Genomic DNA, 23,407 nt, shown 5'->3' with positions numbered 1-23,407 from the left:
CATTAAGAAAATAATACCAAAAAAGAATCTTGTCAACTGCTAATAGTAACAACAAACTACTTCAAATGTAAAGTGATAATTCAATTTTGTTGCGATGTAATAAAAATAAAACGTCGATAATATGATGTTAGCAGGAAATTCACACATACATCCATCATGATTTGTAAAGGTCACATCAAGTGCCGAAGTCTTGCAAATAGTTCATATTAATAATATACCGACCCATTGATAGGCAAATGAAGCAAAAACGAAATGGAAACATACGAATTTCACTGCTATCCTGATAAATTATCTGCTCTTGTTTTCGATAGAGAAAATACGAGGGGTGTGTTCCAAAATTAAGCCCATTTAGCACGATTTCCACGAGATATTGCGCAAGTAACATTAATTTCGGAACATCCCTCGTATACCATCTGTCAGCGGTGGTGGATCTTTAAAATACTCTTTTTTCGATGAATTCCCTACGCCATTTTGTTCACCAATCAGAAACGACTTTACAAACGACAACATCACTTGTTCATTTATAAACTGAAAAAAAGACAATACTTTAAGCTATATAAATGATTATTACTAGCAGGATTAAACTATTATTCGATGAACAGTCTATGAATTATTTACATATTTATCGTAGAATACTGTATACAATGTATATAGTGTTCATATCAATTCTTGTGCATTGTAGTTGTTTATTGAATTGCTCTAGAGCTTTAACAACCCCAAATCAATATCACATTATAATATAAAGCTTTAACATTAAAAAATACACAAAACCAATACAAAATCTCGCATATCATATTTCCTGTGTAATTTTCATAATCTTCATATCATTCTAAACTATGTTTTGTGTTTTGATAACAATTCCCAATGCAATCGAACGCCTAGATGGCAGGTCTGATCTCTGATACACACGACGCAGGTAATGCGAACTATCGGTATCGGCCACCTCGTCAGCAGTCACACGCTGGGTGCGTAACATCAATACTGTTGTCACTGTGGACGGGTGGAAGTATGGGGACATGGCGACCAGTGAACGTTATCTAGGTAAGTGGTGATTGAAATAGACAATATATAAAATGTCAAACCTGCAGTCAAGAACACCTCTATATAAAGGACAAATGTCTATAAAGGATTGGATTACCAACCCTATTTGGTGCAATTTATTGTATAATTTGTCTCTCTATGAAAGACACTTAGATTTAAAAGACAATTTTACGATGTCCGCTTGGTGTTCTCAATATTGATAGATTTGGATGCAGCCCCCGGATGTTAATTGAATATATGATATAATTAAACTATTATCTGATAAAATAGATAAAATGCTATTTTATGTGAATAGGAGATATATGATACTATATGTTATAATTATTTTCGTTTATGTTATAATTATTTTCGTTTAACTATCGCATTTGATATGTCTCAAATACTTAGAACTGTTAAAGATGCGCTCCAACGCCGACAGAGCATAAATGACATTCATCATTTGAACAATAATTGGTGTTAAATCGTATATAGATCATGTCTAATTAACTCAAAGACTATAATGAAATAATTTATTTTGCCTTTGGTGCATGCGCAATCAGTATTTCATTCCATATAGGGGTATAGTGACACGGAATTTGTTCGGGATGCAATTAATTATTTCTTTAGAAGATTAGAAAATTAGAGAAATAGAAGCTCAAACTTTTCAATGGTGGTAATGGTGTAAAGTAAGTAACTTTTGTAACAGAAGAAAAATACTAAATCGTTTGCTCATGTTTTTATGGTGAAAAAATACCATTTGTCAGCGGTGGAGCATCTTTAAATGAAATAAACAAACGATTGTAAATCTGTCATTTTTTTGTTTGATGTTTTCATGTTTTGATACAATATACTATATGTATCTACATATGTATATCTCATGATACTTAACTAATATACATCGTTTTGATAGAAAAGTACGTAATTATACAAATCTTAGACCTGTTTTCTCCTCTTGTTGAAATGATCTTGTTATAAAATACATTGAATATGATCATATTGATATCATGTTGCAAATGAGTTCATTCTTTGCTCAATCGAACGGGAATTTTTTATCAAAGATTCTATTCTGCTCACCACTTCGTTAAATTTAGGTTGATGACACATTGTAATTTCGATTACTGAAAATGACCTTTGTTACTGACATTTCACTAAAGCAAGTCAATGGCATTATGCTTGATATCATAATTGGTATATACTATCATATTTTCTAGGGACAAATATTCTTACCTGTTTATATTTCTACCATATTCCTTGTTTTGAAACAACGAATATATAACGTATTTCTATTATATCTATAGAAAGAGCTGCTTATGTAACGAATTAAAATTTCGTGTCCCCAGAAATCCATTAAAAACGAGTTTTACTGTATTTGTTTCCCGATTCTGTAATAGTTATCAGTCTTTCAATGGTAGAGGATATGCAGGGAATCATACCGTTTACCTTAAAATTGAATCACAGATACAATGTCTTCGATTTATTATTGTAAGTGTGAACTGATAATGTACACTTTTAGGATTTATACAATCACAATAAAACCTGTCGTAGCGAAACCTTTCTTTAAAGACCACCTGCGTAGGAAGACCACTTGTCTAGGGTCACAAATGACCAATGTCAACACAATTCGACTGGTGTATAAAGATCGCCTGGCTGTAAAGTTCATTTTACTCTGCCCCTTGTGTGTTCGTTATACACAGGTTTGAGTGTAATTGTATGTTGATGAAAATGCAAGAAAACCAGCTGTCAAATGCCATCTTACTTTGCCTCAAATACGTCCTGCCATACCGTTATGTAAAGGTTATCAACTTAATTCTAAGAAGAAAAAGAGTTTAACTTTGATATTCAGGATCAATTTTCAATCTCCATTTTGTATTGTAGGTATGCGTATCAAGGAACTGTACCAGTGCTGATATTGAGGGTGGATAAAATTGGCTGAAATGTTAATCAACACTAGTGGAAATCTACCTGTATCATCATGTGATTTCATGTTCTCGGAAAGGATTTAAGTAAGGTCGGATTAGTGTTTCGTCTATAATCAGTAATGGATTACAAACTTATATTTCACCAGTACTAAAAAATAACTGTCTTTGTCGTGATGGGATTTACATTCCTTACAGAAAACGGTTGAAAATGATTGATCCGTAAATTGTGATACTCATTGTATGACAATGTCAGACTCCAATGTTACAACTGTACCATCGGACGCTGCCGAGGTCGAGATAACATGGGACGACGCCACTTGGATCCTTACAAGTTCTTTCATCATATTCACCATGCAGTCGGGTAAGTTTTGGGGATATCCCAAGTATTATTCAAGTTTACTTGTAACGGGGATTTGCATTTATTTAAACATTAATCCGGAAAAAATGACGCTGCCGTTTGTAAAGCCGTTTCTGATTGACTAAAAAAAAAGAACAGCGTAGTGATTTCATAGAAAAAAAGAGTCCCTCAGTAAATTTTAAATTTTCAAGAGATACTCTATACTAGATTGAAATATGAAAATAAATTTGAATAGCTTTTTATGTATTTGTCATCATAAAATGTCCTTTATTAAGTGTACACTTTTGTCATATCTTTATAACATGAAAATATTAATCATGCTAATCCTTTAGTAAGGAATGTTTTTATTTAAGATCCTTTCTATATTGATATCAATGCATTACTTCACCATACATACATGAAAGAGAGTTATGATAAAGATATACCGATTATAGATCCAGGTACTCCAGCATAGTAAGATCTTACAGGCCAGTGTTTACAGCCAATACATTATGACTCCATTACGGTCATGTGTCGGAGTACTGTGAATATTTATCAAACGATGTGCTTGGACCGGTTTTTTTCATTACGTTCATTATATTTTACATTAACTTGGCCCTACAAGTGAACATTTGTTTTGGAATTAATTATTCATGTTTACCAGATACCAGTATTCGGTTAACACGTCACGCGTGGTCGACTTAATGATATGCTTCAACGAACTGTAAGATATGTAAGATGCGTATCTATAAATATATCCTTTCGCTCGCATGTGTAACGGAAATAGATGGGAATGATGATTCGATGATAGCATTCCTTCCCTTTTTATAATGTTAATAAATCATACATCCCATAAAACGCGGTTTTACTATAGCCATACACGTGGCTCTCTTTCCTTACTATGACCTGCAGTTATCATTTTATCGATATATTTAACTTTTCATTTGGTGCCAAAATATGGTACAAACAGCTATACAATCGTGTTCTAAACCAATTTCGAATTTTGGGTTTAGTTTAATATTACTTATTGCCATACCAACACCTAGGGTCTGCTATAAATGCGATGCGTTCCATGGGGATGTGATGTGTCTCCTTGATATAGCGGAATTCTTGTTAACGCTGACTTAATTGGACACACTGACAAAAACATCGGAACCACACAATGTTTCATTAACTTCATTTCTTTTCTTGAATATTAGATAGGATAAGATAATTGATTTCTCCTCTATCATTTTTTATTTTCAACGTCATTTACCTAATTCCGTCATTGCACATTACAGAGTTAGCTACCTTGCGGGTAGGAATCAATTGTTACGTCATTATTTTGTGAGTGCAATTCACGTTGTTTTCTCCGAAACATATGACGCTATGCTCTTAAACACATGAAGTCACAATCAATACCTACCCGCAAGTGCAGATAACTCTTTAATATGAAAATTCGGAATATCAATAGCAAAAGTTAACATTTCTCAATATTCAATGATTGAGATGCTCATTTTCAAAGACTGAGAACAAAATAACAAATTGATATTGATCACTGTCTAATATATTAGATATCAGATATCACTTTGCTTGGAAATTAATTGATAAACTGTATCGCGCTAAAATAACCGGGATCAATATTTCGCGGTTTCCTTTTCGAGGAATATTCGCGGGAGTTGCGTTATGCTTTTTTCAATAAATCTTTTAATTACAGTATTTTTCTTATGTACGTCAATATATGAGACTATTTTTTTAAAATAAAATGACGTTAACTAGCGCGGGATATTTTTGACGCCATCACATCAACATGGAGACAATAGTCCCGCTCAAAATTTATCAGGTATCACGTGGTCCCATTTCTGAATAATCGCCGATATCAGTTAAAACGCTAAATTAAACTACCTGCTCTCCTACACAGTACACTGACTCCACACTTCTACATTGACACGATGTCGGGAACAAATTATTAACATGAATTAAACTGAAAAAAATAAATTGCCGTAGGCTTTACTGATATATACTATCATTACGTCATATCTTCATTGGAATCAATATTAGATATAAACATAGCAACAAATCTGCATTAACATAAATATTTTATAAAGTAAAGGAAAACGTGTAGGGCGTTATTACCTTTGTTACCAATAAAACAATGTGATATGATCAAGCTATTTATTGATATTAATTGGCTATATGGTATCGTATTTCTATTTGAAAGTAAATTGCTTTTTCCCCACAATAGCTGTCAGTGATTAAGTTTATGTTTGTAAAGATATTACGTATGTCACGTTATGAGCCTCGTGTGGATTGCGTTACACAATATACATAGTACATAAACTTCGTGTTTATATGTAATCAGCACGTTAACAATAAAAACAGGTAGAGTAAAACTCCAAGTGTAGGTAGGGCTTGTATAATTAATGATATATTAATGGAAATTCATCCGCAATATACCAGGGGTTACTATCACTGACGTTATATCCATCCCTAGACTATTTCATAGTTAAACTAGAGGCAGCAGAAGACACAGGTAATTTAACCTTTAATGTACATCAAAGAAATTGTATAACGGTATACTGAGGTTTTGGCGTGACTCTCCTCTGAAATGTTTAACTGCCTCCATCTCTGAAGATAGTGCATTGGTGGATATAAAGTCAGTGATAGTAACCCCTGGAGTGTCGAGGATGATGGAAATGAATTAAGACATACTTTAACTGAATGCTGAACAACAAGTTTTTGGCTGGATATTGTTATCGTCCTTAGCAAAATATTTCTATTACATTTACACTGACTATTTACAAACGAGTTGGTCTAGATTGTTGGTATGCTTGATGTCGTATATGAATCTGCTCATTACTTTGGAGCACATGACTCTCTTTTAGTATACTTTTTATAATTCTATGAACAAATTCTCATCTTTCATATATATGGCTTTTACATACGTTATGTTTACCATGCCCTACAGTACTCTGTCCTTTCGGATCATATGAACATGTAGTCTGCTAAACCAACATATATTGTTTTTTTTTTGGTACAGGTTTAGCGGGCTTATCACTTGTTGAGATATCCATATTTGATCAGTAAATCGAGTTATAACATAACATGCCAGCATAAGCAGCTTGGGAAGTTGAGATATATTATCGTGGCAGATTATTATGGATATTGTCGTAATAAACTAAGTCGACGTTTTTAAGTGATAAGTCGACTTACCATAAATAGCTCGACAAGACGGCCTTATAACACTGTAACGCTACCTAAAATAAAATGATGACTGAAATATGCCACTACATTGTATATACCTTCAATATGGTGAAATGTATTTTTGGACAGTAGATTGGGAAAAAAAGTAAGTGTATATGTACTAGGAAATCAACTACTACATAATTTAGCCTTCCTAAATATTCTTTCGTCTACACATTGATAATATCGTACCATAAGGGAATACTGTATTCTAGGTCATGCACGGTTCCGTATCCATCAAGATATGAACACATTTTGACTTTTATGATATAAATATTGATATATCAGCATAAAAACAGCTGGGATATAAACTTACGAAAGTTTTCCCCTAACCGACGTCAGACTATCTTCGATACTCAAAGGGTTCCGATCACTCACGATCTCCACACCATTGGACTATCTCATAGTAAAATTGAAGGCAGCTCAGGGGGAACAAATCTCAACCAATCATAGACCTGCAACAAAATCTTTGAAGACTACAGAGAGAGCGACTCCCAGCTTCAAAGTCAAACAGTCTACCACACTGTACCGTTATACGGCCCTTTACCTGTTCTGTTCTGTTGTCTCCAGTTTTACTATGAGATAGTCCGGGGAGGGGGGTGTAGAGATCGTACTTGATCGGAACCCCTGGTGTATCGAGGATGACGTCAGACGTGTTGGTGGTATATAACTACAGTGACTAAATACCAGCTTGGTAAAGTAAAAAACGAGCAGTATAAAATTAATCAGTATAACGATTTGGAGCTACTACTTAATCAGATAAGATTAGATAGACCTATCATCACTTATTAATAACCTTAATCAATTTGATCGGAGAAGGATAATCCCCCTGCTGTTTCTGATAGTTATATGAATTGTATAAATCTACCTTTGCACGTGTGTGACATTCGTCTGCTTTACTTATCATCGATACATCACGCTCTGTAATTGCTAACATTAAAATCATTGACATTCGTTAGTGATTGTATTCCCTACACACCTATTACAGCCCGTGGTGAAATATTCACCATGTATATTAATCTAATAGTAAAACTCTTAAGGTCAGATAGGTAGATGATACTGTACATACGAATCTTGGAAACATTTCCGTGTCAGTTTCAGTCACGCCTGTCTATAAAGACCACTCAATGACCACAGAAAAGATCTTTTTATCTTTATACACAGGTCAAAAAGTGATGAGATTGGGAATTTTTCATTTGCATTATTTTCATCTACACAAATCATTGTCCAAATTTTAGATTGGGGAGTTAAATCGAAGATTCACTGCATTATTAGAGAAAGGAATCGTTATCAATTTTGTTTCTAATTTCTCACTTAAACTGACAAGAGTTTAGTGTTAATATTTATATAAATATTTGTCAACAACTTTGGCTTTTTTGCTCGTCGGTAATCTAATGAAAGTCATACATTTTGATGAAATAAGCTGTGAAAATCATTTAAATGGGCAGACAAAAGTAGACAGACAGATACTGTTTTTTATTTCCTCTTTATTAAAGATTATGGCAATCAAAAAATACATGTGTTACATTTCAATTTACATACAATACATATATTTACATAATAAATAATACATTAATTGAAGACATAGAAAAGTCAAGAGTTGTGTTCATCTCCCTAAGCATTTCCTGGATATTTACAGACATATTCACCATTAGATTTTCCCATTCATACTCCTGGAGCTGTATACAGGAACGATTTCCCAATAAAAAGTAACATTGGCTTTTGTTATCTAGATTTGTAAACATAATATAAGAGGGAACCTCTATAGCATTCACTACTTCTTCCATCATTAGGACTCGAGGTTGAAACAGTTTTGGACATTCGAGCAAAAAGTGAATCAACTTATCAATATTGAGCTTTCCACAAACAAATGAATACATCATAATATCTACTAAATTCCTCACACATTTGTAAGATTTTTGTCTTGTGCTCAATTATAGTATAGGGTTGATTTCTTGATTACTATGTATTGTAGCATATCTAATTACACATGTAATTCATTTTTTTCATACGTTTTGTCTCTCCGATGCAAAAACTAAAAATCTGTTACAAATCTTTTTAAAAAGCGTTTCCAACAATATTGTGGTGGTACCAATTCGTTGGTCAAAAAGTCAGATATAAAAGAATCAATATTGAACTTCTTCCGAATATTGGATATATTTATGTTCTCCCAACTTACTCAATGCAGAATAGACATTAAAAACGTCACCATAGGTGACATATATTTATGATCGCGAAGAATTAAAACAATAACATCATAACATCAGAACAAATCGTTTTTCACTCAGAATATATTTGGAAACTATATTACCAAACATTATAACAATTAGCCCTAGTGGGGTTGTAAAAATCCGCCAATCGCCACACTGACATACTAAAAATATAAAGAGGGTGGCAAGTTGGTGGGATGCAAAATTGTCCCAAACACTAAAATTTGTTTAAGCCTTTACATAAATTATTTATCTATTAAAATATTAATCTTTTCTAATCATAAACTGAGAACGTTGCGCATGTGCCTCTCCATCTAAACCCAAACCTTAATTTTTGACCAATCGGAGTTCACAGAATCATTTATCTCCCCTAAAATACTATTTATGTTAAAGCTTCTTAACCAACAAACCTCTTTTAAAGCTACCTTTGTTTTTAAGATTCTTATAAAAACATTGTGACAACATGCCTACACGCAGACAGGCGAATACGCTTTCGAAACATAATATTTAATGTAATATTTAAAGCATTCTTAAGTTTTCGTAAACATAAATTAAACTTATAAATTAGCTACCTTCTGAAATAAATCCGAATAGTACCTGAGAGCATTCCAGGAACATGAACTGACATAATCTTACAATAAACAACGCTTTCCATACATATTTGATACTTCCAATGCACAACTTATTCCAAAATAGCAATTTCGTTGTCTCTATTTCACACCATATATCAAACGCACCCAAACATTGGGTGGTTACTAGTGTAGAAGACCTTTTTGGTAACCCAATACAGCGACGACATGCATATCTCTGCACTAGTTCTAATTCATCGATGGATTTCTTAATGGATTTCTTAATACACCTATTCCAAATTTTGAGTTTTCCTTCCTTTCAAACACGACTCCGTAATATCGTTGTCCGATAGTAAGTAACTCGTTAAAGATATTCCGGCATACGTTTTGTGGCTAGCACGAGGAATATCACTCTCTCCGAGGTTACAGGATAACTGGTTATTGTTATCAGCATGCGATTTGCGAGAGTGTTCGAATTCCATAATGAGTTGTACTTTTTGAGTTTTTCTGTGCAATACTAAAGGCCCACTACCTTTCCGAAACGGCTTTTAATTTTCAAATTGGGAATGTAAAACTAGATCGGTAATTTTGTAAAGTCGCAAAAGTTATTAACTTACCGTCAATACTAAATGTATCACCACCTTCTGAACAATTTGATTAAAATAAATTTAAATGTTAATTTTCATAACGCGGGTCGTCTTATGTTTCCCGCCGTCGTCCTAAATACCGCGCGGTAGTTGAGTATCATTGCGTCAGACGGCAAAACAGCGAAATGACTCTCCACTGTTATCATATATTACGCAGGAAATCTTGCACATGTTTGGTATTGTAACCTCATATTAGGCCATCGGTATATATTTTCTGATGTTATTAATGTATTTAAGAAACCTTCATATTTTGCTTCGGAAAGGTAGTGGGCCTTACCTATCCATTGTAATTATTGTAGTTTAATTACTTTTGGTAACATTTGGTGGTCAATAATATATGTAGATTAATCAAAAATTGATAAATAAAAATATTGGTAGTTTTGCCATCAAATCGACATTCACTGCCATAAAGAATCCATATGTTTTACTCATTTCTGTCTTAAATTATAGCCTAGTACGCGTGTAAGTAAATGGCATATTGCATATATTACATATACATGTACTACTCCTCCAGTTGTTACTTTTACCCACAAATACCAGAACACGTTATACTTTTAAGACAAAGAAAATCGTTGTAAACCGTAAGAAAAAGTAGATCCAATAGAAAAAAAATAGAAATTATTACATTGTATTTTCTTCAAAAGGTATTGAATGTGAGGGGTACACATTTTAATTTTACACAAAATCCTAAGGTAATTTAAATCTCCTTTTTTAAAAGAAGTCGTTACATTGATAGACAAGAACCCCATGGGCCTTAACAGTCACCTGATATTTGATTATTAGTTATGTTGTTTACTAGCAAACTGATGTCTTTTATTCATGAAATAGAAACATAGATCTAATAGGTCTACATAAAAAGTTTCATTAAGATTGGTGAATATTAACTCACATTATCGTGTTAACAAGGTTCAACAATCATCTTTGGGTGTACATAGAAAGAATCAATACACTATGTGTATGACTTGGAAGTTGTCTCTGTAACTTCAGAATAATTCTCTAAAGCCCAGCGGTGGTCGATTTATTTATCATGCAAAGCGCCTTCAGTTGTATAATGAGATAGTTATGGGATGGACATTAACGGCAGCGATAATAACCCTTGAAACATCGACGATGGTAAATAGCACGTGAAGAGAAGTCAACATGCTAACATTAAAGTTGATCACTAAATGCATTTTTGTCAGTTAATTAATGGGCTTATTAATGTATGATCTAAAGGTTCATAGATCCTACATGTATCATATGTCCCGGTTTCACTATCACTGTAGCTATTATAAAAATAATAACTAAATAGTTCAGGACTCAGCCATTGTTGTATGGAGCTTGGTGCTTATTTAAGCCTTTATGAAGTAAAATAACTCTCTGTTATTGAAAACTACGTATCACTAAGGAACGACCGTATCCAATTTGTTTGTCTTGAATAATTCAAAGGCCAGGCGATATCTACTGAGTCTATCAAATGGTTATCGATCAGAAAGTATCTATGTTTTATTAAAACATGTATACACGCTCCAACCATGACATATTGATCTACTTTAGATAAGCAACGAATTCAGACTTCAGATATATGCCATGTAGAAAAAAGCAGGCTGATACATTCATATCATCCAGGATTATGGTCGTATGTTTAGGACAAATCCCCGGGGATCACACGAATTAACAAAAATATACCAACAGAGCCAACGTTTAAAGTTGTAATTTATTTTAGAATATATACAGTTTGCACTGACATGGACTCAATAACCATGCATTCTAGTATTATCATTATCAGTGTATAATGTTAGCACAACACGCGCGGCGATTCTATTGTTACGGGAATAGTCGATGGCGTAGCAACGTGGGGTCATGATTCCACTTTTGGCGGGAACATATGAATGATTGGATTCCAATCAGCTGTTCAATCGAATTCGTTGACGATGACGGGAGAGAAAAAAAATGGGTATTTTGATAAAAAATATAAAACTGCCACGGGAAAAATAATATTCATTTACTTGAAAAACTGTAAATATAAGGAATAGATGTTTATTTTGTTGAGGTTATGAGGGTATAATGATAATGGAGCCCGTGTTTTGCCGGCATAATTTACACGTGCTCCATTATCATTATACCCTCATAAACTCAACAAAATAAGCATCTATTCCATAATTAGAACGACCTACGTCGAAATAAAAAAACAGTGTTTTAAATATAAAAAAACAACAGTCAAACGTGACCGCCAGTCACTTCTTCATACATGAAAATTGTGTAATATTTCTAATATAAATCCCACTGTTTGCCTCCCTTACAATGGCACAAGTGAAGTGTCTGAAAATTACGTTCAAATGTTACCGTGAAAACAGTAATGTTGGCGTAGTGGCGTCACAAGTGTTTTGCGTGGGATAAACCGGTATTACGTCCGTAGGTATGAAAGAAAAATAACCATTGTCATTACAGTCACTGTCAACCAATTAACTTACGTTGTGACGTAATGTCGCGTTTCCATGGCTAATTTTGTATCATGAAGATTTATTTGAGATTTAGAGGCATATGGTTTTATTGTACCTGAGCTTTGATCATTTTCGAGGAGAGTGATTTCGTGGTTTCCTCTCATCCATGAGATAAGAAATCGCACGCGAAAATAAGTTGGTTGATAGTGAAATAGAGAGTATTAGATAGGACTTTCAATGGCAAAAGAATTTTTAAGATGAGCTTCTGTAACATTTCCGTTCCTTTTAAATCATAAATTGTTCAATTCATGATATTTTATTTAAATTTTCGCCTATAGTATGGTATATTGCGAAATAACGATTGCTTTGAATTGGAGTCATTTGCAAGTTCGCAACATGTTTAATATCAACCACTATCGCTAGTTCAAAGCAAAATGTGTTCAGTATGTGTTTTTATCGGTGCCTTGAAGACATCAACAGCAGTCTTCCTGTTCGAATTTTGAAGTGAAAAATCGGGGCATTTAAGGATTCTTTGCTAATAATTCTGTATTTATGTTTTCAAAGTGTACAAAAACGTATAATTCTCTTTCTAATAATATTTGTGTTGGGTAGAACAACGTTCCGTTTGTTTACATTTAACATCCATATATGGACGCACATGATTTAGTGAACGAAAGACAGATCTTTCTGAAATCGCTAGCTTCAGAGAAGTATCCGTTTACTCACTGATCAACGCGAATCGTGCCCACATCAATCAAGCTATCTAAGATTGTCGTCAATTGGTTAAATAAGGGACGGATTTCTCGAAACAAACTTCAGTCAAAAACTGTTTAAATAAAAAAATTCACATATGTTACATACATTATGTAGGGAAATGAACTTACGTTTTATCTTAAGTCTGCACTTTTCGTGAAACAAATGGGAGCCTGGCATCCTAAAATATCGACAAAGCGTAGTTTGCTATGAAGAAAATTAAGAAACAAACATAACCTTTTAAAAGATAGAATATAAACTAGAATTGAATGAATACATTACTGTTACAGGGTTTGGTTTGCTTGAGGCCGGAGCAGTGACCAATAAGAATGAGGTTAACATAATGGTGAAGAACGCCGCTGACGTCATCTTTGGTGGTTTGACGTATTGGGCATTCGGATTTGGTCTCAGCTTCGGACAGGACAAGGGTGCCAATCTGTTTTGTGGTGTGGGGTACTTCTTCGTCGATGCAGACGATGATCAAATGGGAGTTATATTTTCTACATTTGTGTTTCAACTTTCCTTTGCCACAACTGCCACCACAATCGTATCCGGAGCAATGGCGGAAAGAACAAAACTCACGTCATATATCATATTTAGTTGTGTTAATACCGTGGTATATTGTATTCCTGCGCATTGGCTATGGGATGATATTGGCTTTCTGCGCAAACTCGGTGTCATAGATATTGCTGGTTCCGGCGGTGTACACCTTATCGGAGGTAGTTCCGCGTTTGTGGCAGCGGTCATGTTAAAACCAAGATCAGGGCGATATGACCATGGGACCGAATCACTTCCTATGGGAAATCCTGTCAACTCACTGCTTGGAACTTTTATGTTGTGGTTCGTATATTCGCTTTTAATTTTATAGATTATAGATTCACTGTATCTTCCAGGTATAATTTAATCAATCGTTTGTAGTAGGCAATTACATACAGTATACCCAACTTAGTGAAAGAATAATTTTTAGAATTTACTTTTCTAATTTTTTCTATTATCTCACAAAGGTGTCATGCAAACATTGTGAAATCAATAATCCACATTGAGATTATTTTCTTTAATATGTTTCACAATATTCTGGTCTTTTAATCTTGCACTATAAAAATGAAACCACAGTCAAACTTCAATGATTCGAACTCCGATGAATCGAATTTTTCGCTGTATCGATCTTTTTACTTGGTCCCGAATTTCTTCACTAAATAACGTTACTAACAAAACCATGTATGAATGTACACAGTTGGCCATGGTAAAACAGCATCGGCCTAATCCCAACCACGAATAATTCGAAGTCTCGATGTTTCGAAGTTTTTCTGTCGGTCCATTGAACTTCGATACATGGCGGCTTGACTTGTATTTTAAATTCATTAGAATCGTGCTAAAAGAGAATTATTTATGTTCCTTTTCAATGTTTTTGTTCTTGTTCAAGGTGGGGCTGGCTTGGCTTTAACTGTGGCAGCACATTTGGCATATCAGGTGGAAAATGGAAACTGGCTGCCAAGTAAGTAAAGACAGTTTGGACATATACCAATGAATTAGTTTACCATGATTACGTATAAATTATTCCGTCTTGGCATATTTCAGAGTTATTTCCCTTGGGGAAAGGTATCGATTGTGACGTCAATATTTTGTAAGTAAAATTCATACAGTTTTCTTTGAAAATATAACTTTACACTCACAGACACACGGCATTAAAATCAAATATATCCACAAGGACAGATAGCTCTTTAATATGCAAATACAAAATAGGTATCTTCATCACAATATATCCGATTTGTAGGTCACAGAGTGCAGACATAATATTGGTATGACCTAGAAAACAAAAGACATCGACTCCAGATGAAAGTGCGAGTTTTACTACTAGGTGGCCTAAATTGATTGCATGTCATAATACAATCAGTAGAGCCTATTACTTTATGGGGGCTCATAATTAAGTCTAATTTTAAATATAAACCAAACAGATCTTCATTAGTACCTTCGATTTTTCATTTGATGGTTTACTATGATGTTGAAATGGCCATTCCCGACACTTCAGGGAATTCCGGTCTTTCACAATGGCTTCTCGCAACACTGAGTCCTTTATCAATACTTAATAATTTAACCAAGAAGGAAGAGTAATAACAACAGTGTTGTATTTAGCAACTACTGAACTGAAATGGATGATAAATATCCCCTGAGATCAATCACAACGCCTCCAACTTTTGATAAAAAAAACTGTTTTGGCACAAGCGTCTGTATGATAAAGACTATTGACAACAGCGTCTGTATGCCATTGAATATTGACAACAGCGTCTGTATGATATAGACTATTGACAACAGCGTCTGTATGACAAAGACCATTGGCAACAGCATCTGTATGACAAAGACTATTGACAACAGCGTCTGTATGACATAGACTATTGATAACAACGTCTGTATGAAATAGACCAACGTGAAGCATGGTAACAGCATGATGACAAAAGCATAATTACAATTTGATATTCATGAAACTGAGGCTGCATGTGTCTCCGTGGTGATATAATGTTTCATTGTCTGTAAATCAACACTTTACACATAAAGTTTGTTACAACAATCTAGGGCAAGTGTCGTAAAATTTATGTTAATTTACTGTACGTTTTGGGGAGATTAGAATTTGAAATATAAATTACTACACCAAAGTGTCAACATTTGAAACGAGGTTGAAACTTATGGCAAACCAAGTTACTTTTTATTCTTTTATTCCGATATCGGAAATTCATTTCCGATATCGGAATTAGAATTCTCGATATCAGAAATTCAATTCCGATATCGGAAATTCTAATTCTGATATCGGAATTAGAACAAAAATTCTTGATATCAGAAATTCTAATTCTGATATCGGAAATTCTAATTCCGATATTGAAAATTCTAATTCCGATATCGGGAATTAGAAAACAATTTCCGATATGGGAAATTCAATTCCCGATATCGGAAATTCTCTCTACTCATTATTTGCATTGTAGATTATACTTCATTTCCGATATCGGAAATTGAATTCTCGTTATCGGAAATTGAGATACCGATATCGGAAATAGAATTACCCATATCAGAATTTGTTTTCTTATTTCCGATATGGGAATTAGAATTTCCGATATCGAAATTAGAATTTCCGATATCGGAATTAGAATTTCCGATATCAAAAATTAATATGAATTCCCGATATCGGAAATTGATTTCTCGATATCGGAAATTGAATTCCCGATATCGGAAATTAGAATTTCTGATATCGGTAATTAGAATTCCCGATATCGGTAATTGGAATAAAAAGTAACTTGGCTTGCCATAGAAACTGCTATGTGTCTTCAAAAGGTATCTTCATAACCATGTAGTACAATCTATCCGTTACCCATCCCGACACACAAACACGTTTTGTGTCTTTCAATTTCTTTGTGTAGCGTTTTCCCCTATTTTATTTTCGTATTTCATTAGTATCAATACCATTCAAAGTATCCCTTATTGACATTTTATTCTTGACAATACCTTAACCTCTATTTCGGTATCTAATATATTTTAGTGCCCTTAGTGCCATAGTTTGTGTTCTCCTTTTGTTATTTATTGTTACCCGTATTTAGAGTTCTGAGATCATGTAGTGTTCTTTCATGGTTGTACATTTGCTTAAATGATGATGCACCTCAATATTACATTAAGGGGAGAAATGTCATATTCTTACATGTACTATATTTTCCATGCATTTTGAATAATAATCTGTTTTAGAAAGATTTGCTAGAAATTGTAAACGTTTGTAGACGATCACTTTCTTTGGATATGTTTTTAATATCTCTCCTTTATTTGGTTTTTGTAAAATAGGCGATTACATGCAGGGTGACAAAACGTTGACGTCAGTATGTTATATATCCATATTTCCGCGGGCGAAATTTGTTTTGAAATTTTGAAATAGGCTACGGAAAAAGAAAAATTGATGAAAAACTTATCCGTAAAAAAATCCAGAAGTAAAATTTCATGAGATATATAGTGAAATAGGACGTTTCACGACCCGTTTCTCTAATATTGTAAGTTTTAACGTTAATGTTTTGATTTTACAGAAGTGCCATTGTGACACTACTAGGATCAATCGGTGGAGGCGTGGTCGGTATCACTACCAGGTAATGTGTTATTGATTATATATTATGAAATATATATTTATTTATTCTTTTATATAATAATTTAAAAAAAAACCATATTAAATAATTGGTTTGATAAACACGAAATGTTAATACGATGTCAAATCACACATAAAAATGACCCCTCGCGCGCTTTCATCCAGGCCATCGAAAGTAATTTATATAAGTTGTATGGCTTGTTTCGTAATAGATGTAAAATACATTTAGTTTATATAAACATCATGAAATTTAATATTCAAGAGCAAATAAATGACAATAACTTTAATTGAGTTTATTTTATTCTTTTTTTCTTCAATGAATTTACAATTTAGCACAAAATGGAGTAATTATTGTCAATGATAAATATGTTCTTTATACAAACTGTAAAATAACATTTTTTTTTTAAATATTTCGTAATATTATGATTAAATAAAAGATTGGATAATTGGCTCTGATCAGATGACTTATCGATTCCGTTTTCTGTTGACAGCTTCATTACAAGAAAGGGGAAATTTGAAATTGATTACATTGTAAACAGTATTCTCGGAGGCCTAGTGGCGATTACAGGTAACGTTTACAAAGACCTTATAATTACTAGTACCGTCAAACCCTCGTAAACAAGATGGCGGGACCCAAGTTTTTAAGTTTACTTGAAATAACAGTTTGTATATATATAATTTCTGGGTCAATTTGATTATATTTTATTTTAACAAAGAAAATAGATCAAACAATAGAGAGAGTACTTATATTAATTATCTCCAAATTAAAGTGGAATTGACACCAACAAATCACTTCCAAATAAACAGAGTATTTGGATTATTTACATTCGACTTAACAAGAGTCAACTATAATTAACATTAAGTCGACAATCACATAACCGAAATAGTATGATTCTTTCTACATTTTTTTTATTTGTGAGCAAGTACTCTACAACAAAAATCTCAAAAAAGTACTTAAAGCATCACCGACAAAGAATTTTTGTTTGATCAGTACACACTTTATTTCATTGCCAGCCAAAAGGACATCCAGCTGAAAAATGCTCGTTAAACGCAAGACAACATTTTTGTTTTCTAACAATTCAGGTCCAAATTTATGAAGGTGAAACTTGTAAGTAAAACATTCTTGAACCGAAACACTTTCACTTTGATCTTTCAATGTGCCTGGATTATTACATAACATCAAAGGATGAATTGGAAGATCATACTGTAAACATCGGTAGTATTCGCGAATTATTATTTGCCTATTTACAAATTGAAACGTTTCTCGTATGTGTTATTGTGTGGTATACATGCAGGTTTTTAGCAAATATACACAAAACGTTGCGGGTAAGACATCTTTTAAATATATTCCCTTAAAAACACCGATTCCTCTCTTAAATCACACCTTAAGTGAAATATTGTTGAACATGTCTTTTTTCCAGCTGCCTGCGCTATTATCAGACCGTGGGAAGCGCTGATAGCCGGAGCCATTGGCGGATTCATAGCCATCTACACACCAAAACTGATCAACAGGATAAGAGTGGATGATCCTGTGGACGCCGTGTCTATCCATGGTGTTGTCGGAATTTGGGTAAAATGATGATTTTCTCAGGATTACGGGTGATTTTGGGGGTTTTGGTAGTTTAGGAGTGGTTTAATTTTGTTGCAGGGTTATATGTCATAAGAAAGTCATAAGACTTACAAAAACACATTTTATTTTCTTCATGTAAATGTAACTTTTCACTGTTTTTCTAGTTTTAGGAAATGGTTTTGAAAAATAACGCAATACCTATTGTTTTAAAAGAGTAACTGAACCCTAATGTTAATTCCTTATTTCTAGAATACGCCATACATGGTAGCACATTAGAGAAGATATAGAACTGGTTCACTGTGCACATTAGAAATGATATAGAACTGGTTCACTGTGCACATTAGAGATGATATAGAACTGGTTCACTGTGCACATTAGAGATGATATAGAACTGGTTCACTGTGCACATTAAAGATGATATAGAACTGGTTCACTGTCCACATTAGAGACGATATAGAACTGGTTCACTGTGCACATTAGAGATGATATAGAACTGGTTCACTGTGCACATTAGAGATGATATAGAACTAGTTCACTGTGCACATTAGACTGGTTCACTGTGCACATTAGAGATGATATAGAACTAGTTCACTGTGCACATTAGACTGGTTCACTGTGCACATTAGAGATGATATAGAACTGGTTCACTGTGCACATTAGAGATGATATAGAACTGGTTCACTGTGCACATTAGAGATGATATAGAACTGGTTCACTGTGCACATTAGAGATGATATAGAACTGGTTCACTGTGCACATTAGAGATGATATAGAACTGGTTCACTGTGCACATTAGAGATGATATAGAACTGGTTCACTGTGCACATTAGAGATGATATAGAACTGGTTCACTGTGCACATTAGAGATGATATAGAACTGGTTCACTGTGCACATTAGAGATGATATAGAACTGGTTCACTGTGCACAGATGATATAGAACTGGTTCACTGTGCACATTAGAGATGATATAGAACTGGTTCACTGTGCACATTAGAGATGATATAGAACTAGTTCACTGTGCACATTAGAGATGATATAGAACTGGTTCACTGTGCACACTAGAGATGATATTGAACTGGTTCACTGTAGACTGGATAACTAACTATTAACCAACTAATTTCCATAGTGACAAATTTCGCGTGATCTGTATGATTCGTGACGATTTAGTTCAACGAGTTTCGACTTAGAGTGAAAATCATGTTTTATTTGCATCCAAATCTGCGATGATTAATTCTCGCGGTTTCTGCTCACCGCAATAATTCGTTAAATTAAATCGTTCGTAAGACAATTTACTTTACTGTGTATGATGGTGTTAGATATTTGATGTCTTTTAACTTGTAAACTCAGGAGAAGATTAAGATAGGCTATATCTGGTGTCTAAATCTATTGACATTTTAATATTTTCTTGTCAATAAAATATTTGGAAACTGAAAATTTAACCTTGCAAACTTTTCAGGGTTTGTTGGTAGTAGGGATATTCACAGAAAACGATATGCTTGAGAACCTGACGCTCGGACGGAGTGGTGTCATACACGGAGGCGGATTTTACCTGTTAGGTGTACAGGTATTAGCCGCCATTACACTCACGGTCTGGGCAGCTATCTGTACATTTCTTCTTCTCATGGTAAGCTGATTCACAAAGACTGCCAAACAAATAAATTTTCAAAAATAAAATAGATATACTGATAAGCGTGATCATGGGAAAGTGCGTCTTTCAGACGTTGTTCATAATTCTTTCACTGTTTTAGTTTCTAAAAATCATAAAACGTCGACCCTCGATAACTCGATAAAAGTCATCCCAGTATTCGAGTTAATTAAGTTAGCTCGAATGTAGAGTGAACGCTTCGGCCAAGACGAATTGAAATCTTCCGCCAAGGACAATTGTAAACTACAAAATAAACAGGGTCATCGAAATATATAATTTTGAATTAACGAGGTTGAACTGTATAATGAGTCTTATGATATCGCTTGTTAAATATCTCTTATATGGAAAAGTACGTCTCGCAAAAGACATTTTGACATATTCGCCTTTTATACTCTTTGGTAATGTCTGTTTATGGATAAGAGATATTTTTTATCCCATTTGGCATTTATGGTTTCATATTTTCCCTGATTAATTGGCTATGTATGGAATTGCAAGAGACTTAACTTTTCGATTTATTTGCAGCCTATAAAATTGACACTCGGACTCCGCTTATCGGAACACGAGGAGTTCCTTGGTGCGGATTATGTAGAACATAATATAAAGCACAAGGAGACCAACATCATCTTCTCACGCCCATCTACCGCTCGTAACCGCCAAGCAGCCAGCAGACATCGCCTAAATCGCCTAAATAGCATCGTCTGTGATAAGGTATCAACCAGTGGGGCTAGCAGAGCGGTCCTTGAAGCGCAGACGTCCGTTTCAGATGTAATAGCAGTCACTGATTTCACTGATGAAAGCATCGAATACGTCGAAAATACGACAGTTGTGTCAAATAACAGTAAACCCAAACAGCACTGCCCCCGGAACAAACCAAGGATTTCTTTCTTGTGTTGCAAGCAGACAAATCGGAAGTTAGTTATCAATTCATAGCCACATTCAAACGACAAATAATTCCACAAATGCTAAATTTTAAAAGTAGATCGACAGTTTGACCCCTTGTGTCACTCATTCCCTATTTCTTGTTTGCTCAATCGGATATGTGTATTTAAGTTTGGACGTGTACATCATTATTAATTGTGAAACATCTTTTCATGCAATGTTGTGAATTTGTGCATTGTTCTTTTCAATGAAAAGGAAATACTTGTGCGTCAACAAAAAAATGGAAAACAACTTCATCGGCGCTATTCGATTTAATCCTCTTTTCATTTCGATGCAAAAACATAATAAACGCTTTTCTTTATTCGTGAGTATGAAAATTACGGCATATATACCTTTAAAAAGAAAATACACAGGCGTCAATTTATGATATCGGATTCATCAATGAATTCATCAAAATAGCTGTGAATATTACAATTAAATTTTACTTTTGGTGTTTCCCAATCTGAAATCGTCCCGAGAATAACGGCGAAGACTCATTTTAAACGACAAATCTGTCCTAATACTAGTAAATAGAAACAGATGGATACAAAATGAAGTTGGATTTGACGTGTGTTTTCTCGGCTGTTGAGTGCATGTTCAATTTCGATGGGAGATTGAAAGTGTCCGTGGGCTAAAGAAATTCCCTTTTATGGAAGTAATGAATTGCTTACCTGGTTATTCGTCACAACTGAATACGAAAACCATTTTATTCCTACTTCAGTAAATTATTGTAAATACAGTTCACAGGTCTTTGCTGATACGAATATGTTGGTGAGAAAATATGTGTTATGAAGTTCTTACTCCATTAAATTACATACATGTGGATGACAAATATGCTACCATAACCTAAATAACTCATCAATCTTATGCCAAATACTTATGATTATAAAATTATATTTTCAACTATTAAACCTATTAATGTACCATGGTGAACGAAGAGACAACAGTAAAGGCGTCATTATGCATAACTCTATTTAATTCTTTACAATTTTGATTTGTAGACTTCGCTCCAATGTTATTTTCGCAATACATGTTACCTTCAAACAGTAGTAGCATATATCATACATAATTGAATTCGCGTTCTCTCGCAAAATTGTGGGAAAATTTGTATCTGGTGAATATTTAAAGAGGAAAGTGTCGTGGTAAAAATACTTAATATGCATACTTGGCCTCACGTAAATTTCAACATTTGCAATATTGTGATATAATAAATTGATTTGTATATAATATATATATTTACTCAATGAAAACTAACAGTTGATAATGTGTCATGTGGTGAATAATGATGGCCATAAAATAGAAGTATGGATAATATATCGATGGATCTTTAATAAACTATGCATACAACGTGGTACCAATCCATAAAAACGTCAAAGTACAATGTAAAATTATAAACAATGATCTCCCTGTGGATATTTTATGGAATCGGTCATTATATATACTACGTATAATTCACCATAATCATGCACTCATATCGTCTCATATTTTTCATTTTCTGCGTGTTCATGGATGCGCTTGAGTGCACTAATGTTGTTATGTAAGGATATCGATCGATACATTGGTAAACATTGCGTGTATCTACGTTAATGAAGATGTCATTTTTAGAATAAAAAAGATATTTTAAAGTTTACGAGGTTTTCTGATCTATTAATATTCCAGTCATTATGTGACCATGTTAGCAAACATATACAGTCGTCTGGGTGCATTCCATTGCTGTGTACATTTGTATATCGATTCCTTGATATGAATTCATATATTCACGTTGTTTCCCTGTCATTGTAATGTAGCATGGAAATCCATTTTTATCAATATCCCTTTTAGAGTGTTCTGGGTTCTGCCCCTTACCGAGAAACTACCTTATTTCATAAACAGTTCATGAATAAAGATACGGATAAAGGGAGTGGAACGACTGGTTTGCCCTTTGTCAGTATGTTTTGATTGGGTACGATGTGCTTTGGCAATATTTTAGCAAACATAGTACTGTGTATAATTCCACTAACAAGAAAACGCAATAAAAACGAACATACAAATGTACTGCTGTCTCTCAAAACATACTACATAC

At 33.9% G+C, this 23,407-nt stretch overlaps 1 protein-coding gene across 1 annotated transcript; it reads left to right on the top strand.

Moving 5' to 3' along the window:
* The first annotated feature begins 344 nt into the window (after positions 1 to 344).
* LOC138333634 (putative ammonium transporter 3) lies at positions 345 to 22,975 on the top strand. The gene is made up of 9 exons (XM_069282132.1): positions 345 to 1,041; positions 2,896 to 3,300; positions 13,391 to 13,940; positions 14,524 to 14,595; positions 17,156 to 17,215; positions 17,703 to 17,779; positions 18,633 to 18,781; positions 20,239 to 20,406; positions 20,950 to 22,975. The coding sequence occupies exons 2-9, from the start codon at positions 3,180 to 3,182 to the stop codon at positions 21,355 to 21,357; spliced, it is 1,605 nt and encodes a 534-aa protein (XP_069138233.1). The 5' UTR covers positions 345 to 1,041; positions 2,896 to 3,179; the 3' UTR covers positions 21,358 to 22,975.
* Positions 22,976 to 23,407: the final 432 nt, after the last annotated feature.

The sequence above is a fragment of the Argopecten irradians genome, chromosome 10 (genome assembly GCF_041381155.1).
Source record: "Argopecten irradians isolate NY chromosome 10, Ai_NY, whole genome shotgun sequence".
In the NCBI taxonomy this organism is placed as follows: domain Eukaryota; kingdom Metazoa; phylum Mollusca; class Bivalvia; order Pectinida; family Pectinidae; genus Argopecten; species Argopecten irradians.
This window is presented reverse-complemented; position numbering and strand designations above follow the sequence as displayed.

Bases quoted from the DNA above. Each gene is read 5' to 3' on its own strand.
- LOC138333634 (XM_069282132.1), top strand. From the start codon at position 3,180: ATGACAATGTCAGACTCCAATGTTACAACTGTACCATCGGACGCTGCC. The intron at 14,596-17,155 runs GTAAGTAAAGAC...TTGATTTTACAG, and splicing joins AAATGGAAACTGGCTGCCAA to AAGTGCCATTGTGACACTAC. The intron at 17,216-17,702 runs GTAATGTGTTAT...TTCTGTTGACAG, and splicing joins GTGGTCGGTATCACTACCAG to CTTCATTACAAGAAAGGGGA.